The sequence below is a fragment of the Maniola jurtina genome, chromosome 24, assembly GCF_905333055.1.
Source record: "Maniola jurtina chromosome 24, ilManJurt1.1, whole genome shotgun sequence".
Taxonomy (NCBI): Eukaryota; Metazoa; Arthropoda; class Insecta; order Lepidoptera; family Nymphalidae; genus Maniola; species Maniola jurtina.
Genome location: NC_060052.1, coordinates 519,210 through 538,068, shown reverse-complemented (window position 1 = coordinate 538,068; position 18,859 = coordinate 519,210). Strand labels below are relative to the sequence as shown.

General features: G+C 38.9%; 1 protein-coding gene across 1 annotated transcript; it reads left to right on the top strand.

Annotated features, from left to right (window-relative positions):
* The first annotated feature begins 186 nt into the window (after positions 1-186).
* Positions 187-18,378, top strand: LOC123877766. The gene is made up of 15 exons (XM_045924640.1): positions 187-374; positions 1,914-2,090; positions 3,690-3,849; positions 4,598-4,672; positions 5,130-5,198; positions 5,745-5,841; positions 6,233-6,474; positions 8,182-8,390; positions 8,797-11,573; positions 11,890-13,504; positions 14,201-14,270; positions 15,081-15,155; positions 15,371-15,418; positions 15,835-15,920; positions 16,630-18,378. Exons 2-14 carry the CDS (start codon positions 1,923-1,925, stop codon positions 15,867-15,869), a joined length of 5,640 nt encoding a protein of 1,879 aa, XP_045780596.1. The 5' UTR covers positions 187-374; positions 1,914-1,922; the 3' UTR covers positions 15,870-15,920; positions 16,630-18,378.
* Positions 18,379-18,859: the final 481 nt, after the last annotated feature.

Here is an 18,859-nt window from a genome sequence, read left to right as displayed (position 1 = left end):
GAACTTGCCCAATATCCCTGACAAGAAAACAACCGTAGTCAATAAATTATTGTTGTTGGACGCATGTTGGACATAGATATGCCCAACAACAAGATGTGCGTGTGTGAACGTGGCTACGTGCTGATATTCTGTGGTGATCTCTATCATCTATGGGTGCATGGGTTCGTTGTAGGCCGCCATGTTTGCATTGTCAAACTCACAAACTTTTGTATAATTGTCAAATTAAAGTAGGTGACGCCATTGCGTTTAAAATATTTTTAAAAGATATCGTGAAGATTTTGACTATTTTATAGGCTGAATTGAATTATTTATTGTGTTTTGGAGTTTTTAAACTATAAAATTATGATGTTTTCCTTGGCAAACCTCTGACGTCGGTAAGTATTGAAATTGTAAAGATTCCATGCCAAACCCCGGCGCTACCCATATTTTTAAAGTGTAAAATATATTAAGATCAGCATAAAACTTTGGTAGTTTGCACAAGTTTCGTTAATATTTAGCTCAAATTATTAAATGAACTTAAGATTTCTCAGTATTTTTGTACAAATACTGTACAATTTATGTGGCGGGAAATATCCACATTCTTGATGTCGTCGATCAACAATCATATTACGAGTATCATAATTCGTTGGGAAAAGAAACTATGAATATGAAATTATTTAGTAACTTAAATAAAATAGAAAAATATGTTTTTCCTTTGATTACTAAATAAATAATTAATTGTTACTGTTTCAAATGTTGTCGTCCTTTTGCTAAAAAACGCTAACCCACAAAACGTAATTTTTGAGGTTTTGAGTTATCGCCAAAAAAACTTGGGAATTTTAAAAAATTGGTCAGGTGTTTTTAGTAAAGGTTGCTAGAAAGGACCAAGATTACTCACAAGACCAATGGTAGGTTTCTAGTTAGTTTTTAGTTTGCCTATTATGAGGCAGCATACTTTTTTAGAAATGTCAGTTTTTCTAAATAATTCCTGTTATTCTAGATGAAGTAGCTTTCTAACGGTGAAAGAATTATTTTATTTTATTATATATTATATTAATGATTATAATAATTCTATCACCATTAAAAGCTACTTTAAATCCAGAAGTAACAATAGAAAACTGACATTTCAGTTCAGTTGTTTCAAACTGTAGTGCAAAGAGCCGTCGAGAAGAAAAGAAGAAGAGAAAGAAAAAAGTAGAATAAAAATTATTATTTAAAGCGGAAGAAGTTTAATGATTTAAGTACAAATAAACTAATCTTTCCCCTTTATTATATTAGTATAGATAAGTAGGTGATCAAATAATATATTATACCTACTTCATTCATAGATATTTTTTTTAAAAAGAATATTAGACATTTTAATCATGACTAACATTCCCCTTTTCCCTCCAACTAAGCGTTAAGCTTGTGCTAGGAGTGGGTACGACAAAAGAGCAAAGGGTGGGGTTTGAACCGCCGACCTTTCAGATTTCTGTCCGCTCCTATAACCATTGAGCTATTGAGGCTTTAATTTTATAATTGCAACAAAAATAAATTAATATGTGTAAGTTGATTTGTAAACTTATAAGGTACTAGGGTTCCAAATGCGCCTTTCAAACACCTTTGTAAAGAGCGTACAGACACACAGAGAGACTGATACACAAAAATTAGAACAAACTATGTACGTTGCAAAGAGAATATCACTATGTTGGTACGTTGAGTGTTAACTTAGCCATAGATAGTAGTTGACAGGCAAAGACCTGTCAGAACGAGAGCGGTGAAGTTACGCGACGACGTTCCAGTTCACTTTACATATGCATATTTAATGAATTAGTTCCCACTTTATATTTTATACTCTACCTATTCCACTTACCCTTGTCATACTGACAGGTGACCTGTGCTCAGTAGTGAGCTGGCAATATTTTGATCATGGTAATGATGGAAGGTATGATTAGCAGGGTGCAATGTCTGGTGGGCGTCTGGTGGTGCTGGACAGCCTCGGACGAGATGTGAAGGCATACCCCTTAGCAGAAGGACTGGCCACTATTGGCAGTGACTCAGCCTGTGACATACGCGTGGTGATGCCCACGGTCAGCCCACACCACGCCACTGTAGTGGTGCATTCTAATCAGGTAAGCCATTAGAAAGAAAGAAAGAATGCCTGCCAAATTTTACGATTCTAGGTCAACGGGAAGTACCCTATAGGATTCTTGACAGACACGACGGACAGACAGACAGACAGACAACAAAGTGATCCTATAAGGGTTCCGTTTTTACTTTTGAGGTATGGAACTCTAAAAATGTTTATTTTTGAAAGCTGTGCCACACATTACCAGTTATACCTACGGGTTAGGTTATCCCGGCGCCTCTAATGCATCGATACTCAAGTACTTGAGCATTAAAGTCAAAAGACTCGAGCAGAGGAAGCGCCGGAATAAACTGTCATGTGTGGCACAACCCGAAAAAACAGTCCCAACTCAGCATAAATGCTGTATGCCTCGCCCATACACAAAAACACTGGTTTTCAGCCGGAACCCTGATACGAATGGCGCCGAGGAATACTTCGTAATTCTAAGCTGTGTATTATACAACTAACCTATCTACTAACAAACTTAAATATAAACGTACACTTTTACAATAAAAACCCTATACCTCCTACACCTTAGGACAAAAAACTATTTACATAAATAATTCTACCCTACGTATAGATTCAAATTTCTACTAAGTACATAAAATTACTACATCACTTTGTCATAGGCAAAACAAAACACAATTACACTGATGCAACAAGACTTTGATTTTGGTGAAATCATCTAGTTTATAATATTTGTATGGATTACTTTTGTACCTGCTAAGTGTCCTTAATCATTACTCATTAGTTTGTTGGTGCCTTTCCATCATTTTTATTATTTGTATGATACCAAATTCAAAATATTTTTTAACCCCCGACCCAAAAAGAGGGGTGTTATAAGTTTGACGTGTGTATCTGTGTATCTGTGTATCTGTCTATGGCATCGTAGCTCCTAAACTAATGAACCATGTTTAATATAGTTTTTTTGTTTGAAAGCTGACTTGATCGAGAGTGTTCTTAGCTATAATCCAAGAAAATCGGTTCAGCCGTTTGAAAGTTGTCAGCTCTTTGTCAGTGATGTTATAAGTTTGACATGTGTATCTGTGTATCTGTCTGTGGCATCGTAGCTCCTAAACTAATGAACCGATTTTAATTTAGTTTTTGACGTGACAACGTCTTATAATTCGATAGAGCCAGCTGCACGCACGAAAAAACATGACTCATGCGGCGTTACCTCGCTCTGAGGCGTTCCATGTAAGGCTTGAAGTGCAAGCGAGAGCGCGGAACGAGCGACAAAGAAGCACAATCGGCCTTTGTTGTCACGTTCAACTATCGTCAGTAAACCGACTTTACAGACAACCAATTTTTTTTGTTTGAAAGGTGGCTTGATCGAGAGTGTTCTTAGCTATAATCCAAGAAAATCGGTTCAACCGTTTGAAAGTTATCAGCTCTTTTCTAGTTACTGTAACCTTCACTTGTGGGGGGTGTTATAAATTTTTAATTTACACTTGTATTAGTATAAGTACTTAAATGAATCGTCAAGAGCATCTACCACTGGTTCAGAATGCCTTTCCTACTGAGAAGAGTAAATTTTGTACTTGCATTAGTAACATACAGTATATACTACAGTATTAGAGTTAGTGTTGTTGTTTGTTGTCAGACGGTGGTTAGCAGTATAAACGCAGGTGAGACCCTGGTGAACGGTGTCGGTGTGAGTGTGTGTGTGTTGCGGCACGGCGACCGCCTGGAAGTGGGCGGCCGCACGCTGCGCTGGGAATACGGACGCCCGTATGGACCCCCCTCGCGCACCAACCCGCCTGGTGAGTGACACGGCCAGTCTGATCAACCTCGAGCCTGCTCCGAGAGTTACAATACGATACGATAGATTGAAATAAACTTGTTGGTTGGTATTAAATGATGGACGACGGCGTTGTAGTAGACGTCTTTATTCGGTGCATGCTTATGATCGACTCTTTTTACGAACTAACATTAGTTATAATCAAATCTTATAAGCTATTGTCTTAAAGATATTTCTTAATGTAACCTACATAATTTTGCATCACCTTTTGTTCTAATTCAACGCGTAAGCAACCTACATATTGCAAGATATTATAGACAGATATAATATACAGATTTAAACAGATAGCATTCTTGAAAATGCCTACTCTACCTTTTGTCACTAGACGACACTCTTAGGCTGAGATGTATAGAGCGCACATTGACTTTGCTCAGATTTAAGACATTGTTAAAACGAGACAGCGTTATACCGCTGGCGTATATCTGTCTCGTTTTAACTGAAACTTACGTCTAAGCAAAGCCAAAGTACGCTCTATAGATTTCAACATTAATAGCTCGTTCACACAGGCTGCGTAAGCGTTGTGTAAACGTAGACGTAGCGCGTACCATTGCGTTGTAAATTGTAATGTATGGGACTGTATGAAACATGGCACACCGCTTGCGTAAACCGTGAACGTATGCGTAACCGATGTGTTAGGGTTTTACGCGCGTCACTACGCACGTGTACGTAATTGGTGTGAATCGGCCCTAACGCTCTGCATTTTCCCCCAGTGTCACGGGGCGTCAGCATGCGCGGGCGGCGCCGCAACCCGCCGCAAGCGCCGCCGCATCGCGCCACTATGCCCGGTGAGTCAAACATCTATTTACACCCATACTATAAATACGAAATTGTGTTTGTATAAAAGCAGGCGTTACTTTGCGTAAGTTCATGACATACAAGGAACCAAAAGCTTAATTTGCTATAATCCGCTAAACCAAACAAATCTGTATGGCGCAACATGCAGCATGCGATATGCACCATATCGCATGCTGTATGGCGCAACATGCAGCATGCGATATGCACCATATCGCATGCTGCATGTTGCGCCATGCATGCATGCTATCATAATACCCTATAGTTTTTCATGACAGATACGACAAACGGATGGACACACAGACAACAAAGTGATGTTATAAAGGTACCGTTTTGCCTTTTGAGATACGGACCCCTAAAAAAGACACATTTTCGCATTTATCATAATAGTATGTATGGATTAGTATGGAGGTATGGAATATAGGTTATAACAATGATATATTATTGCAGCTTCAGCGAGTGGAAAACAGGTCGCCATAGTGCAGCCCCAGCGCAGGCACACAACCAATGATCAAAGTGGTGAGTACGCATTACACATTATCTGGCACGAGTGTTTCTAGTGTACTTATAAGAAAAAAAACTGGTTTGTTAAACGTTTTTTCCGTCATCTGTGGAAACAGTTCCATTTTAGGTTCCACCCGCCAACGATTTATCGTTTCGATGGAGCGGGCTCTTAAGGACTAGAATAGTACTTTTGACATCATACATAGAGTTATAAATTCAAAATTTAAAAACCCCCGACACAAAACTCTCTAAAAAGTAAATAACTTTCAAACGGCTGAAGCGATTTTCTTGGATTATAGCTAAGCACACTCTCAATCAAGCCACCTTTCAAACAAAATAAACTTAAAATCGGTTCATTCATTTAGGAGCTTGATGCCACAGACAGATACACAAAGACACAGACACACACGTCAAACTTATAACACCCCTCTTTTTGGGTTGGTGGTTAACAATGGCGAGTCAGACTTAAAAAAAAAATGTATGCAATATAACTCGGTCTTCTTCTGCACTTGAGCAATGATCCTGATATTCCTGAGAGTTAATGTAATGGCAATATTATAGAGCCCCCGCAGTCGAGTGGAAGCGCGGGCAGTCGCTCGCGCAGCAGCAGGAACAACGACGCAGACGCCGCCACTGACAATGTGGACACTACACACAGGTATAACCTATATTTACCCGACTGTGGCAAAGCCAAAAGGAAGGGCTATGATTTTAGCAGTGTATATGTATGTTTGTAGCCAGATCCTGTGTGTTCCACCGTAGTGCCTAAACTACTGGGCCGATTTTAATTGAATGAGGTGTCAATTGATTCGTTGTAAAGTTCCGGGTGACATAGGCTATATTTTATACGGAAAAAATTGACGTAATGGATGTTACATCAAAAAAGTGGAGTGGAGGTCTCCAAAATTTTTTTTGCTATTGTATCAAGTGTGATGTCAAATGAAAGAGGAGAAAATTCTGAACACATGAATATAAATGTACGACAACATTAAAATATACCAAGTGACAGAAAAACAATTTTACTTTTAAAGTATGTTTCTTTTAATCAGGAAATCGACCGCCAGGGCCAGTCCAAAGAACGTGAGCCTCAACGACACAACCAAGGCGAGCCTCTGGATAGAGTCCCGCAAGACGCCGCGCGCCTTGCCTCGCGCCTTGCCTCGCAGCGTGCCTCGCGCCTTGCCTCGCAGCACCGCCAGAAAAAGCACGCCCTTACGACTTGCCGTGCTAAGGAAGGCTCAGAGTGCGAACAGGATGAGAATCACCAAGATACAAGCGCCGGCCAAGATAGGTGAGAAAATTAATCTATAATACTAATAAATAAAATTGTAGTCTGTAATTTTGAAATAACTAACTCATATTAAGTTCATATCCTTGAGTTGAGACCGCTTACAAGCAAGCATAGTGAAGGATGCCCTCCAGCACGATGTACTGACGATACAAAGCGGCTGGGGGCAAGTGGCTGGATGAGGAAGGCTGAGGACCGGGTATGGTGGTGCTCTTTAGGCCTATGTCCAACAGTGGACGTCCACAGGCTGATGATGATGATTAAGTTCATGTGGTTATTTAAACTGTATCATAACTGAACCAGACGTTTTAAGATTTTTATCTGCATGTCTGTTTAAACGGGCTAATCTTAGGAACGGCTGGACCTATTTTGACATTATTATATTTTCCATTGGTCGTTTATCTACTTGTCTTGTTTTTTTCACTCTTGCCCATATTTTCTCTCTTGCCCCACATTTTCTCTCTTGCCCCACATTTTCTCTCTTGCTCCCACATTTTCTCTCTTGCCCCACATTTTCTCTCTTGCTCCCACATTTTCTCTCTTGCCCCACATTTTCTCTCTTGCTCCCACATTTTCTCTCTTGTCCCATATTTTCCCACTTGCTCCCCGCCTCATTTCTTTCCACTCTTCTCACACCCATCTCTTTTTTCTCAATTAATTGTTCATTTATTTGTTTTCTTTTTTCCACTTGTCTTACTATATTTTCCCGCCCAACTTGTTTGTTCTCATCGAATTTCGTTTTCAAGTGATTTGATTGTAACATCTATGCAGATTTAAAGCCAAATTCAAAGATTTGGAAAGAATGAGTCAACTTTAAAAAAAATCGGTCAAGTGCAAGTTGGACTCGCACACGAAAGGTTCCGTACCATCGTACAAGAAAAAGCCCATTTAAAATTTTTCAATATTTGTTGTTATAGCGGCAATAGGAATACACATTCTGTAAAAATTTCAATTCTACCTATTACGGTTCACGAGGTACAGCCCACTGACAGATGGACCGACGGCCAGCGCAGGCTTAGTGATAGGGTATGTGTCATTCTTCGGGAACGGAACCCTAAAAATGTGCTGAAATGAAGTGTTAGTCATTGTCTGGCGCGTAGGCGTAACGACCTACAATAATTATGCAGTAATTACCGTCTAGAGATACTGCCTCCATACACAAGATTGCATGGACGTGATAATATGCTAATTTACTGCAAATTTATATTTCAACAAGTAGTTTTATCATTCCAAACTCACAGTTTTGTTAGGTTGCACTTCGACGTAAATTTTATTCTAGATTACAATTGAAACATACAATTTATTTTTTTAATTTATAGACTTGGCTGCAATCAGACCTGTTCTCATTTATCATCATTGTAATATTTTTAGGCGATTTCAGCGGTTTTAAAATATATTTTTTCCTATTTAAAATTTTACAAGTCTGCCTATAATAATAGTTGAATTTGAATTTATGACGTTACAAAAATTTTCAAGCTTGTTTAATCAGTTCAATTAAAGCTTGTGTAATCAGTTAGTAATTTTGAGAGCTGTTTAAAAAATTGCGCAGCTAATTTAAATTTTTCGTAAAGCTGTACACCAACTACAGTTTTTCTGCAAAAAGTTTTCGACAGATCTGTAGACCAAGTATATTTACACGTTAAATATCTCAAGAAACGATGTTTCTCGAATACCTACGTCGTTTAAAGGACTACATCTTCTCATCCCTAGACCACACCAAGCAAGCCGCCATCATGTTGATGACGGGACATACCCCAAAACCAAAGCAACCGACGCCGAAGCAAAGACCATCCTTCGTGGTGAAGAAACCCAGCCCAGTGCAAGGAAAAAGTCGAGGAAGTTCTTTGGGAGTGACTCCGAAGAGGTTCAGTACTCGGGTTGCGGTGAGGGACAGTGAGGGAGGATCGGGGGATAAAAGCGTGAGTGACACGTTATTTAAAAAAACCGGCCAAGTACGAGTCAGACTCGCGTACCGAAGGGTTCCGTATTCGGGTATTTTTTTCCGATATTTTGTATGATAAATCAAAAACAATTCAACTTAATATTTTGTTCTCAAAATAAAAACCAAGGTCTTATGACTGATTTGAATGTTTACATTTTATGAAACACAATATATTTCATGAGACGTAATATCTCGAGGAAAAATACGTAGTCTTTCAATCTAACATGATGCCAGCTTTAACCTAAGCATTTCTTCTGTTTAGTGATCGAAAAGTCTTTTAAACAAACGATTATACATTTCCTTGCGTTGCTACTACCCTTGTAACTTTGATAGCTGACTTTCTTAAAGTTTTAAAAATACTTTTAACAATTTATTTCTCACAGATATCAACTCGACAATCACCGGCATTGCTGAAACCGAGAAAATCGGCAATGAAAAAGACTTCCAAAAGAAGCACAAGGAAAACGGAATCTATAAAATTTGATCTGAGTAACCTTGAAAATCCTGAAGACCGACCTTCAGATGTAGTTTTACTTGAAGATGTGACAAAAGATAGCGAATATGACATCACCCCTGACGAAGATATCTCGCTTCATTACTCGGATACTACGAGAACACCGTCTCCTAAAAGATCGATACACTCTCGGAGCAGTCGTATTCTAGAAAGATCGCTTGGCGAAACCTACGTACAAAATGTATCATCAGATAGAAGCGCTAATCCGGACTCCCCTCGTTCGAAAAAATCCCCAAACCAATCAGCATTAGAGTCGCCGCGTCAAAGAAAATCTCGTGGAAGCCTTATTGTGGAGAAGGCTCTGGAAAACTCTTTGGACTCCTCCGGTTCCACGTATTCCCGTAGAACAACCAAGTCTCTGACGGATCAAAGTTACATCACAACAATTGCATCCACTCGTAAAACTATGACGCGCAGTCCGAGATCGAATAAACGGAATTTGGAATCGTATTCCATTGTGGATTTGGTTTCCATGGATTCGATTGGGTCGGATCGGTCGGTGTATGGTTCCGCGGGGTCGGAGACGAGTACTGCTCCTTTTGCCACTCCGAGGCCTGGAAGGAGTACCCGGGCTAATAATACCTCAGTTTTAAGTTCAAGCACTCCCTATGCTGATAAAACTGAACAAGGCTCAAAAACCGTTTCCCCAGTTTCTCTCCGATCCACCTCTTCCCCACAAGTTGCTGTTACGTCCAGAAAGTCCACACTTTCTCAAAGGAGATCCGCTTCCTTAACGACTCCAGAAAATACTCAAACGCGAATCTCCGTAAACAGTACTAGAATCTCACGAGCTTCCCGAAGTAGGTCTCGGATTAATGACAGTGACATACTCCCGATGGACGATGACGATGCTTCGCCTAGATCCTCTAAAAGAATCAGTAAATCCATTTTAACGAGCCCCGTACCGCGGAAGACTATTACTTTAACTGACACTCCCGAATCGGTCAATAATGGCAATATCACTCCAGAGAATAGATATAGCCCCGAAGAAGCAACGACTCCAGTTCTAAGCATTCAGAACTTACTAGAGCAAAGTTCCCTAAATCGGAGTTCGTCGTCTTCTCAAAGATCGCCGAGGCGTAAAGGAGCTAATAAGCGGAAAACGATTGGAGGCGATCGCACAGAGACCAAAAAACCTAGGTCGAGCTTCAAATCTACATCGCTCGGGACCACCTCTAGGAGATCTTTAAGAACAACGACTTCTTCTGTAGACCATATGGATCTGTCTCATGCGTCGATCGATTCATCTCGAGATGAAGAAGTGACGACTCCAAAAAGTGGTATCATACCTATCCAAGAGGGTGTTAAAAACAAACATTCCACTGCCAAAAAAACTCTATCCAAACGTTCTATCATTGATGACTTGGATGAATCTGATCTAGTGAAACAATTGTTCAATAGTCCGGTCAAAAGGAAGCTGTCCCAGAGTATGACGGAGTTTTCTAAGAAAAAGTTATTCGAAGACGACGATTATGTTCGACGTCCCACAAGAAATACCTTCGCGTTTACGGGCCGAAGTCCAGATAATACTTTTATGGGGCGCACTGAAGATTTTACCACAGATGTATTTATTAGCCCTTTGAGCACGCCTGGAAAGAGTCCGAATAGAAGTGGGCTGGAGCGAGTATTCGACGAAACTCCCGAAAATGATGTCAACAGTGTATTGCGGACTTCACGCACTAGAAGATCAAATAAAAATGACTTAACTGACATCGCGGAAGGCCAACAAGTGTCCCCTAGATCGCCGATAAATCGTATAAAGTACGTCGCTTCATCGCCGAAAGGAGTTAAAACATTGACAAAGAAACAGAAATCACCGAAAAACAACTTGGAAGATGTTAGGGGTGTTAAGGAATTGTTTAGAAACAAAAAAAGTGTTTCGAATGATCTGCGAAACGTTTCGGGAGTCAAAAATGCTTTACGTGTCAATTCCCCGAGAAATGAGTTGACCGATGTTCGAGGATTACGACGACTGTACAGAGAAACTGAACCTAAAAACGACGTAAGCGGAGTTGAAGAACTGTTCTATGAAGATTCTCAGGACAGTTTATTTGATGTCGTAGTAGATACGCACGAAAATCAAGATTTGAATGCGACATTCGATCAATTACTCGGAAAACCACCTGTTCTTCGCGCTTACACCAAACCACGAAGCTTCACCAAAGCGGTTAAACCTAAACGAAAGCGAAATGCAAAATCAGTTAATGATTCAATTAGTATGATAACTGACAACGTAGAAGAATGGTTGCAGAACGAGTTTAAAAAGTGCGTACAGAAAGAAAAATCTACGAACAAAACTAACTTGACGCGGGCATTACAAAAGCTATCAACTGACACGGTAGAAGGGAACACTCCTATACTGCTATCTCGTTCTCGAAACAACACAATGACTAGAAGTGTAAATGCAGGAAATCAGGAACGTAAAAAATCCGCTTCGGAGATTTACAGCGCTCACACGTTGCCTATCAAAAAGCGGTCGCTAGTAAAAGCGGATAGGTCCAGCCACGTTGAAAGGTTGCCTATCAAGAAGAGGAGGGTAGTGCATTCGACGCCCGTGAAGGGTAAATTCAGTGTGACTATGAATGCCTCCGAACTAGGTCGAGTGTCGCCTATAGCAAATGTTACTGCAATTGGAAAGATGGATGGGTGAGTTGTTTCTTTATATTTGCACTAGCTTATGCCCGCAGCTTCGTTCGCGTGGATTTAAGTAGGTTTTTAAAACTCTCGTGGGCACTCTATTTTGCGGGGTAATAAGTAGCCTAAGTCACTCTCCAGGTCTTTAACTATATCGATTCAAAAAATCACGTGTGTCCGTTGCTCCGTAGCGGCGTGATTTAAGGACAAACCAACCAACCAACGTACAAACATATTTTCGCATTTATGATATGGATAGTGAGGCGCAAATTCAATCGAAACAGTTGTAGTATATTTATTATAATAATTTATAACTTTTTCTGTTTAGGTTATTACACAGAGAAGTTTCAAAGTTGGCCACTACGAAGATGTCCCTAACCGATGACCGAAAATTAGAAAGGCTAACTACTAAAGAAATTTCGCCCGATATTGCACAGAAAAAACCATCGCCAAAAAGACCATCACCAAAAAAACCATCACCGAAACAAACGCGTGCTTCAAGATCTACCGCCAGGAATAAACGCGCATCTCTAGTTATTACTAAGAAAAAACCTATTTTAAGTCCTAAACCTAATAAAAAGACACCGAAACCTCTAAGCAATGACAAAAGTATTGAAGTCCCCCAAAAACAAACTAGATCTGTAAGAAAAATACCTGTAAAAGTGAATGATAAATTGAACACGCCTAAAAACACTAGAGCTAAGAAAACTATAGTTAGTGAGACAGAAAGCCAAGATTTGCAAAGTGAAGCTAAAAAGAAAATTGGAAAAACTACTAAAAGAAAGTCCCTAAATAAAGAACCACCTAAAACCCTTAGAAATACAAGGGCTAAAGCTAATAAAAACACTGTAGTTATCACAAAACCATCGCCTCATGCAAAACCTAAACTTGATACCAGTAGTAACATGAATGAACCAACAGTAACCAGGACACGTCAAAGAAAACAAGATATAGAAGTACCTGGCTTAACAATACAACAAAAGCAATCTCGTCGAACCAGAAATACCAAAAACGTTACTGATCCCAAACCTACAATAGAAAGGCCTAAAGCAAAAACTGTGAAACCAAAAATAACTGAAGAAATCCCACAGGATGTAACTTCTAAACCAAATAGACGTGGGAAAAAAGTTACATTTGAGGCTGAAACAAAAGTTGTAACTACAACAAAAAGAGAAGTTGCATCAAAATCTGTTAATAAACAAGTTACAGTTACCAGTCCGAGAGGTAGAAGAAATCAAAAAGATATAGTTGAAGCTGCAATATCACCAAAAACTAGAAAAGGACGAAGTAAAATAACTCAAGAAGAAAATGTAGCACCTAGCATTGAGGAACTTAGAACTAAAACAGAACGGGGAGCGAAAAGCAAGAGCGTAACTTTCAAAGAAGATATATCGCCGAATAAGAAAAGCGAAAGTGTACACATTGAAACCGAGGGCATTAAGGTGACAAGAAGCAGGAAAATTACAGAAGATACCGTGAAAACAGGCAAGAAAACTGCAGATTCTGTAAAAACAGCCAAGGCAAATATACAAGAAAAACCAAAAAGAGGACAGAAAAGTACAGTAGAAAAAACTGAAATTGAACCTAACACAACTGCCAGAAGAACAACACGAAAAGTACAAAACGAAGATATTACAGAAGGCGTAAATAATGTTCTAGAAGATAAGAAAAAAACACCTATTGGGAAAAGAACTAGGAATATCCAGAAGAGTAGTAAAAGTGATGAAATAGTGACAGAAGTTACAAAGAATATTTCAGAAGATGAAAACGAAACAGCCGTTGGTAAAAGAACTAGAAATGTACAGAAGAGTAATGCGAAAGGGAAAGGAGATGAAAAGGTAGTTTTAGAAGATAAAATGGAAGTTGTTTCTTCATCTAGAGGAAGGAGAAATAAGAATGTGACAGAAAAAGAAGTTCCGCTTGAAAATACGAAAGGAAAAAAGGCAAGTAAAATACAATAACATAATTTTATTTAAAATGGAAGATAGTCTTGCGTTTGACGACAATCATGCCTAATAAACAGCAATGATGAGGCACCATTTTACCAACGAACCGCTAGAGGTCGGGCGAGTTTCCATCCTTATGTCTTCGACATTCCATCTACACGCACGAAACGTTTTGCGTCATCATTCCTCATACGCATGGCTAAGGTTTGGAATACTCCTCCCAGAACTGTGTTTCCTACCAATTACATTCCGGGTATCTAAAAAACATGAGTGTATAGTCATCTTCTAGGTAAACGCGTCCCATCTTCGACCACATCATCACTTTCCATCAGGTGTGATTGTGGTCAAGCGCTTACCTATAGTGAATAAAAAAAAAAAAAAAAGGTTGAAGCGCGCTTGCCTAGAAGATGCTTATTCACTCTTGCTTTGAAGGTATTTAGGTTATAAGTGGCAGGTAACACTGAAGAGGATTCCATATCTTAGTGGTTGGTATCAGCAATGGGGAGAAATAGATTGGATGTCGACCACACAAGGATGCCAACGTTCAGTTTCTCGCAGTTCTGTGATAGAAAAGTGAGGGGAAGCAAAGTCGTGAGGTTTCCGAGTACAAAATTAACACTTGCTTTAAATACTTAAAAAAAAATTGTTGATATATGTAAAATTTTATGATCAATTTTGAATTTATTCTTTCAGATAACATCACCAGCGAAGGAAGTCCCAAAGCGCGGCGGTCGGACGAAGAAAGTAGAACCGGCAAAAAAAGGTACATTTTTTTTTTCTTTAAATCTGGCTTTACTCTGATTAGCCAATGTCAAGTTTGTGATATTTTCAAGTTATTGTCTGCGCCGGCGCCCGCCGACATACGCGCGGCGCCCCTTTAGAGTGCTTCCCAGTCAGTTCCACCACCAAAAAACACCAACTAACACAAAAACCAGCCACTCTTAACAAAAAAAACCCTCCAAACAAGCACAGCACGCGCGCCAGCAAACGCCATCACAGACGAAGTCCAAAGGTACATTTTATCTTGCGTGCTGTTGTATTGATAGATTAAATCATCTTTTCCTTTTATATACCTATTATTATATGGTTTAGTTTAAGTATTTAGGTGTATTATATACACTGCCTCCCACTGTCCATTTGTTCGTTTTCTCCCTAGCGTTAAGGTCGTCTGGAAGAGATCGCTGTTTAGCGATAAGACCGCCTTTTTGAACCTACATTTTAAGTTTTCTTTTTTAACCCCCAACCCAAAAAGAGGGGTGTTATAAGTTTGACGTGTGTATCTGTGTATCTGTCTGCGGCAGCGTAGCTCCTAAACTAATGAACCGATTTTAATTCAGTTTTTTTTGTTTGAAAGGTGGCTTGATCGAGAGTCTATAGCTATAATCCAATAAGGTCGGTTCAGCTGTTTGAAAGTTATCAATTCTTTTCTAGTTACTGTAACCTTCACTTGTTGGGGGTGTTATAAATTTTTAATTTACACTTGTTGTAACCTGTCATTTGTCTTGTGGTGCAATAAAGTATATACATACATACCTAATTACATACTGAATGTGTTCTTAAAAATAATTTGCAGAAGTGCAGTCAGAGGAGACCACAAAGCCTGGTCGTCGCAAGAGAAAGATTGAAGTTGACGAAACGACGGTCAAAGGTAATTATCATTATATTACGTAACCAGATCCCGTGGAAATTCTTTGATTTTCCGGGATAATAAGTAATCAGTGTCAATCTCCAGGATGCGAGCTATCTCTGTACCAAATTTCGTCAAAATCGGTTAAACGAATGGGCCGTGGAAAGCTAACAGACAGACAGGCACTTCCGCATTTATAATATTACTATACATTTTAATATATGTTTTGTTCGCAGAATCCCCCGCCAAAAGATTGCGAGTAACGCGCGCCGCCGCCGCACTTGGTAAGTCATTAGAAAATCCAAAAAATTTACTAGTCCTTATTTCAGTTTCAAGAAGTTATAACTATGAAACAATAATGTTTTTTTTTTGTATTTTCGAATTACAAATATTTCACAATAAGTGTAAATATACAATTCACAATTACAATTCTAACTTTAAAACTGACAGACTTTCATACAAATTTTAAACCCCTATTTTAACCCCTTAGGGGTTGAATTTACAAAAATCCCTAGCAGACGCCTACGTTATAATAGCTATCTGCAAGCCAAACTCCAACTTAATCCATCCAGTAGTTTGAGCTGTGCGTTGATAATCAGTCAGTCAGTTTTTCCTTTTATATTTATATATATATTATATAGATATGAAAAAGTTGTTAGCTTGTTTGGTATAGTAATGAATAATAACTTGTAATTTGTAGCGGAGCCAGCGGGCGGGCGCAGTCGTAGAAGATGATCGTCTGTCATCATAACACACGCTCACACAGTACAAACTAATATACTTACGGTGAGTATCAGCCGCTGAGATGGACATACAGGTGTAACTAGAACTTCGTATAGTTATCTTACATTGAACACATTTAATTTTTTTTCTGTGATGTAACCAAAACTTCACGGTTTTCCGATTTTTTCCTTTACTTGTGCTATAAGGCCTATCTACCTGCCAAATTTCATGATTCTAGGTCAACGGGAAGTACTCTTAGGTTTTCTTGACAGACACGACAGACGGACAGACAGACAGACAGACAACAAAGTGATCCTATAAGGGTTCCGTTTTTCCTTTTTTTAAGGTACGGAACCCTAAAAATGGTACAAAACGAGGGAGATTTAACTTATTTGAAACATGATGATGCCCGTGACCTCGTCCGCGTATATTTAGAGTTTTTTTAAAATCCTGTGGGTACTCTGATTTCTGCCTATGTCAATTTCTGGGATGCAAGCTACCTCTGTACCAAACTTCATATAAATCGGTTAAACTGATGGGCCCTTATAAGAATCCCGCGGGAACTCTTTGATTTTTCGCGATAAAAAGTAGCCTATGTCCTTCCTCGGATGGAAGCTATCTCTGTACCTTTCATCAAAGTCGGTTAAACCGGCCGGCCGTGAAAAGCTAGCAGACAGACAGACGGACAGATACATTTTCGCATTTATAATATTAGTATGAATCCACAATAACCTGATTTGAAAGTTGATTAATTTTTTATTTTGATTTTCAGGTACATAGAAATGCAGCATTCATAGGTTGAACGGAATCTGCATATAGTTTTATAAACATTTAGTTTTATAGAGCGAGCTCCTTTGATAGGAGGATAATTTAAACGTAGGATTGTCTTGAATTCAAATATTTTGTGACGTTTATAATTATTATGTTTTTAATGATTTAAGAGCCTTTGTACAAAACCACAGGGGCGACCTGTAAATAACCCTAGTACGAGTTTTACGAATATCTATGTCGAGTTCCTCCAAATATCAACGCCAACACTTCTAGATAAAATAAATGGTATAGAATTTATGTACATTTCAAAGCTAATGCAAACAAGCGCTTTTTCTCTGTGAAAGATTTTAATCCTACAACGGGCAATCTTTGCTTAGACTCAACCCAATGCCGTCTATTTAGGCGTTTTATTTTATATTTCGCGTGTTCATTGCATGCTCTTTTTGTACGATTTTAGACAGAGAATGAAGAGAAGAAACTTTTAAAAATCGTCAGTTATCGAATTGTGCGAACTCGTACTAGGGGTATAATAGCTAACTTTATAATTATATTTCCAATCGTTTTAAAATCAAATCGTATGTGTACTCTACAGTCACTTATAGAAACTACAAAAAAAAACGAATGTAAATACAAAAATGACAATATAATGCATTTTAGTCGAAAGTACAAAAATACTAGTAAGTTTTGTAAGTCAGGTTAGAAGTATAATTTAGTGTTGCCTATACATTGTTAGTTTGCCAATCCACACTTGGCCAAACCCTTATTCTGAGAGGGCACCTGTGCTCAGTAGTGAGCCGGACGATGAGTTGATGCATTGTTATTGCAGCAAAATGAATAGTAATGAATAGGTATTCCTATAAGCCTTAGCGTACATTAGGTCACCGAATAGCACTGCATTAATTTGCCCCCATGATATATGAAAAAATCCAATAAATATAGAAAATAACATGAGAATCGTTAAAGAAAACCGTGTGGAGCAAGAATTTAACGCACTACCTTCGCAAACTATAAAGCCTAGGCTAGATTTGTGTCAAGTCGTTCACAAAATCGGATAAGGTGTTTGTCAACATTTTCATATTCAAAATAGGGGCTTCTTTAGGGGATCATTCAGACAACATATTGTGCCAAATTCAACCTTAATGTATCGCATAAAGGTTGAATATGACACATGTCGAATGATCGCCTAAAGAAACACCCAGTGCCGTAGAAGTTAAAGTCAAAGTCAAAATCATTTATTCAAAGTAAGTACAATTGTACTCCTTTAGATGGTCGGAATTGTTAAATTCGCACGATATAGTGGTGATAAATTATTAATTGCGTAACTTAAAACTAAAGCTACGAGGGTTCCAAACGCGCCCAAGTCTGAGAAGTTGGGAACAGCGTCTAATATCCAAGAGGTACCTAGAATCGATTGTGGTGCGGCCGCTACATAGGTTCTATTCGACTCGGCGCGCTTGCTTTGGTACTATTCGGCTCTAATGGACGGGAGGCTTTATTTTCCCCCTGTCAAACTCTTCTCATAATTTTATTACGAATATTGGTACTAAAGGAAGAATATTAATGTTAATTTAATTTAATTTTGATGCAACAATTCAACTTTTAATAATAATTACTCTATTTTCTATTGTGCTGTAAAAGATTGATATTTTTTATTGTGTATTTCATTTACATAATTATTACATAAATAATGTTATTTTTGCGTTTCTTACTTTTCATGATAATTTTAAATAAATATATGTGATTATGCTCATGCTTTGTTTTTGTTTATTTTATCCGCCATTTATATCTTTGACCAATACCAATTGCTCTGGGCGCTTCTAAAATCAATAGTTCTACTCTAATAAAATACAGGGTGTATTTTTTTTAAATTAAAATATATTTACATAATACAGCAGCTACAGGCTTCAAAAATAGGTTAGAACTACGCAACATTAACTTGCTTTCTTGTTATGTTTGAAGTCATCTAACGCTTTCGGTAGGATTCAATGAGTAGTAGTTTTCGCTCGCTCAGGTCCTGAAACCTGAAGATTGTGGGTAAAGGTGCCCACGCACTCGAACTGAACTGCGCGTCGCGGCAGCGCCCCGCACGATATTCTCTCCAGCCGGCCCGCACGTACGTCACTGCCGCGCGTCGCGGCTGGAGAGAATATCGTGCGGGGCGCTGCCGCGACGCGCAGTTCAGTTCAAGTGCGTGGGCACCTTAACAGGGGCCAGGGCCACGTTAATTTTTT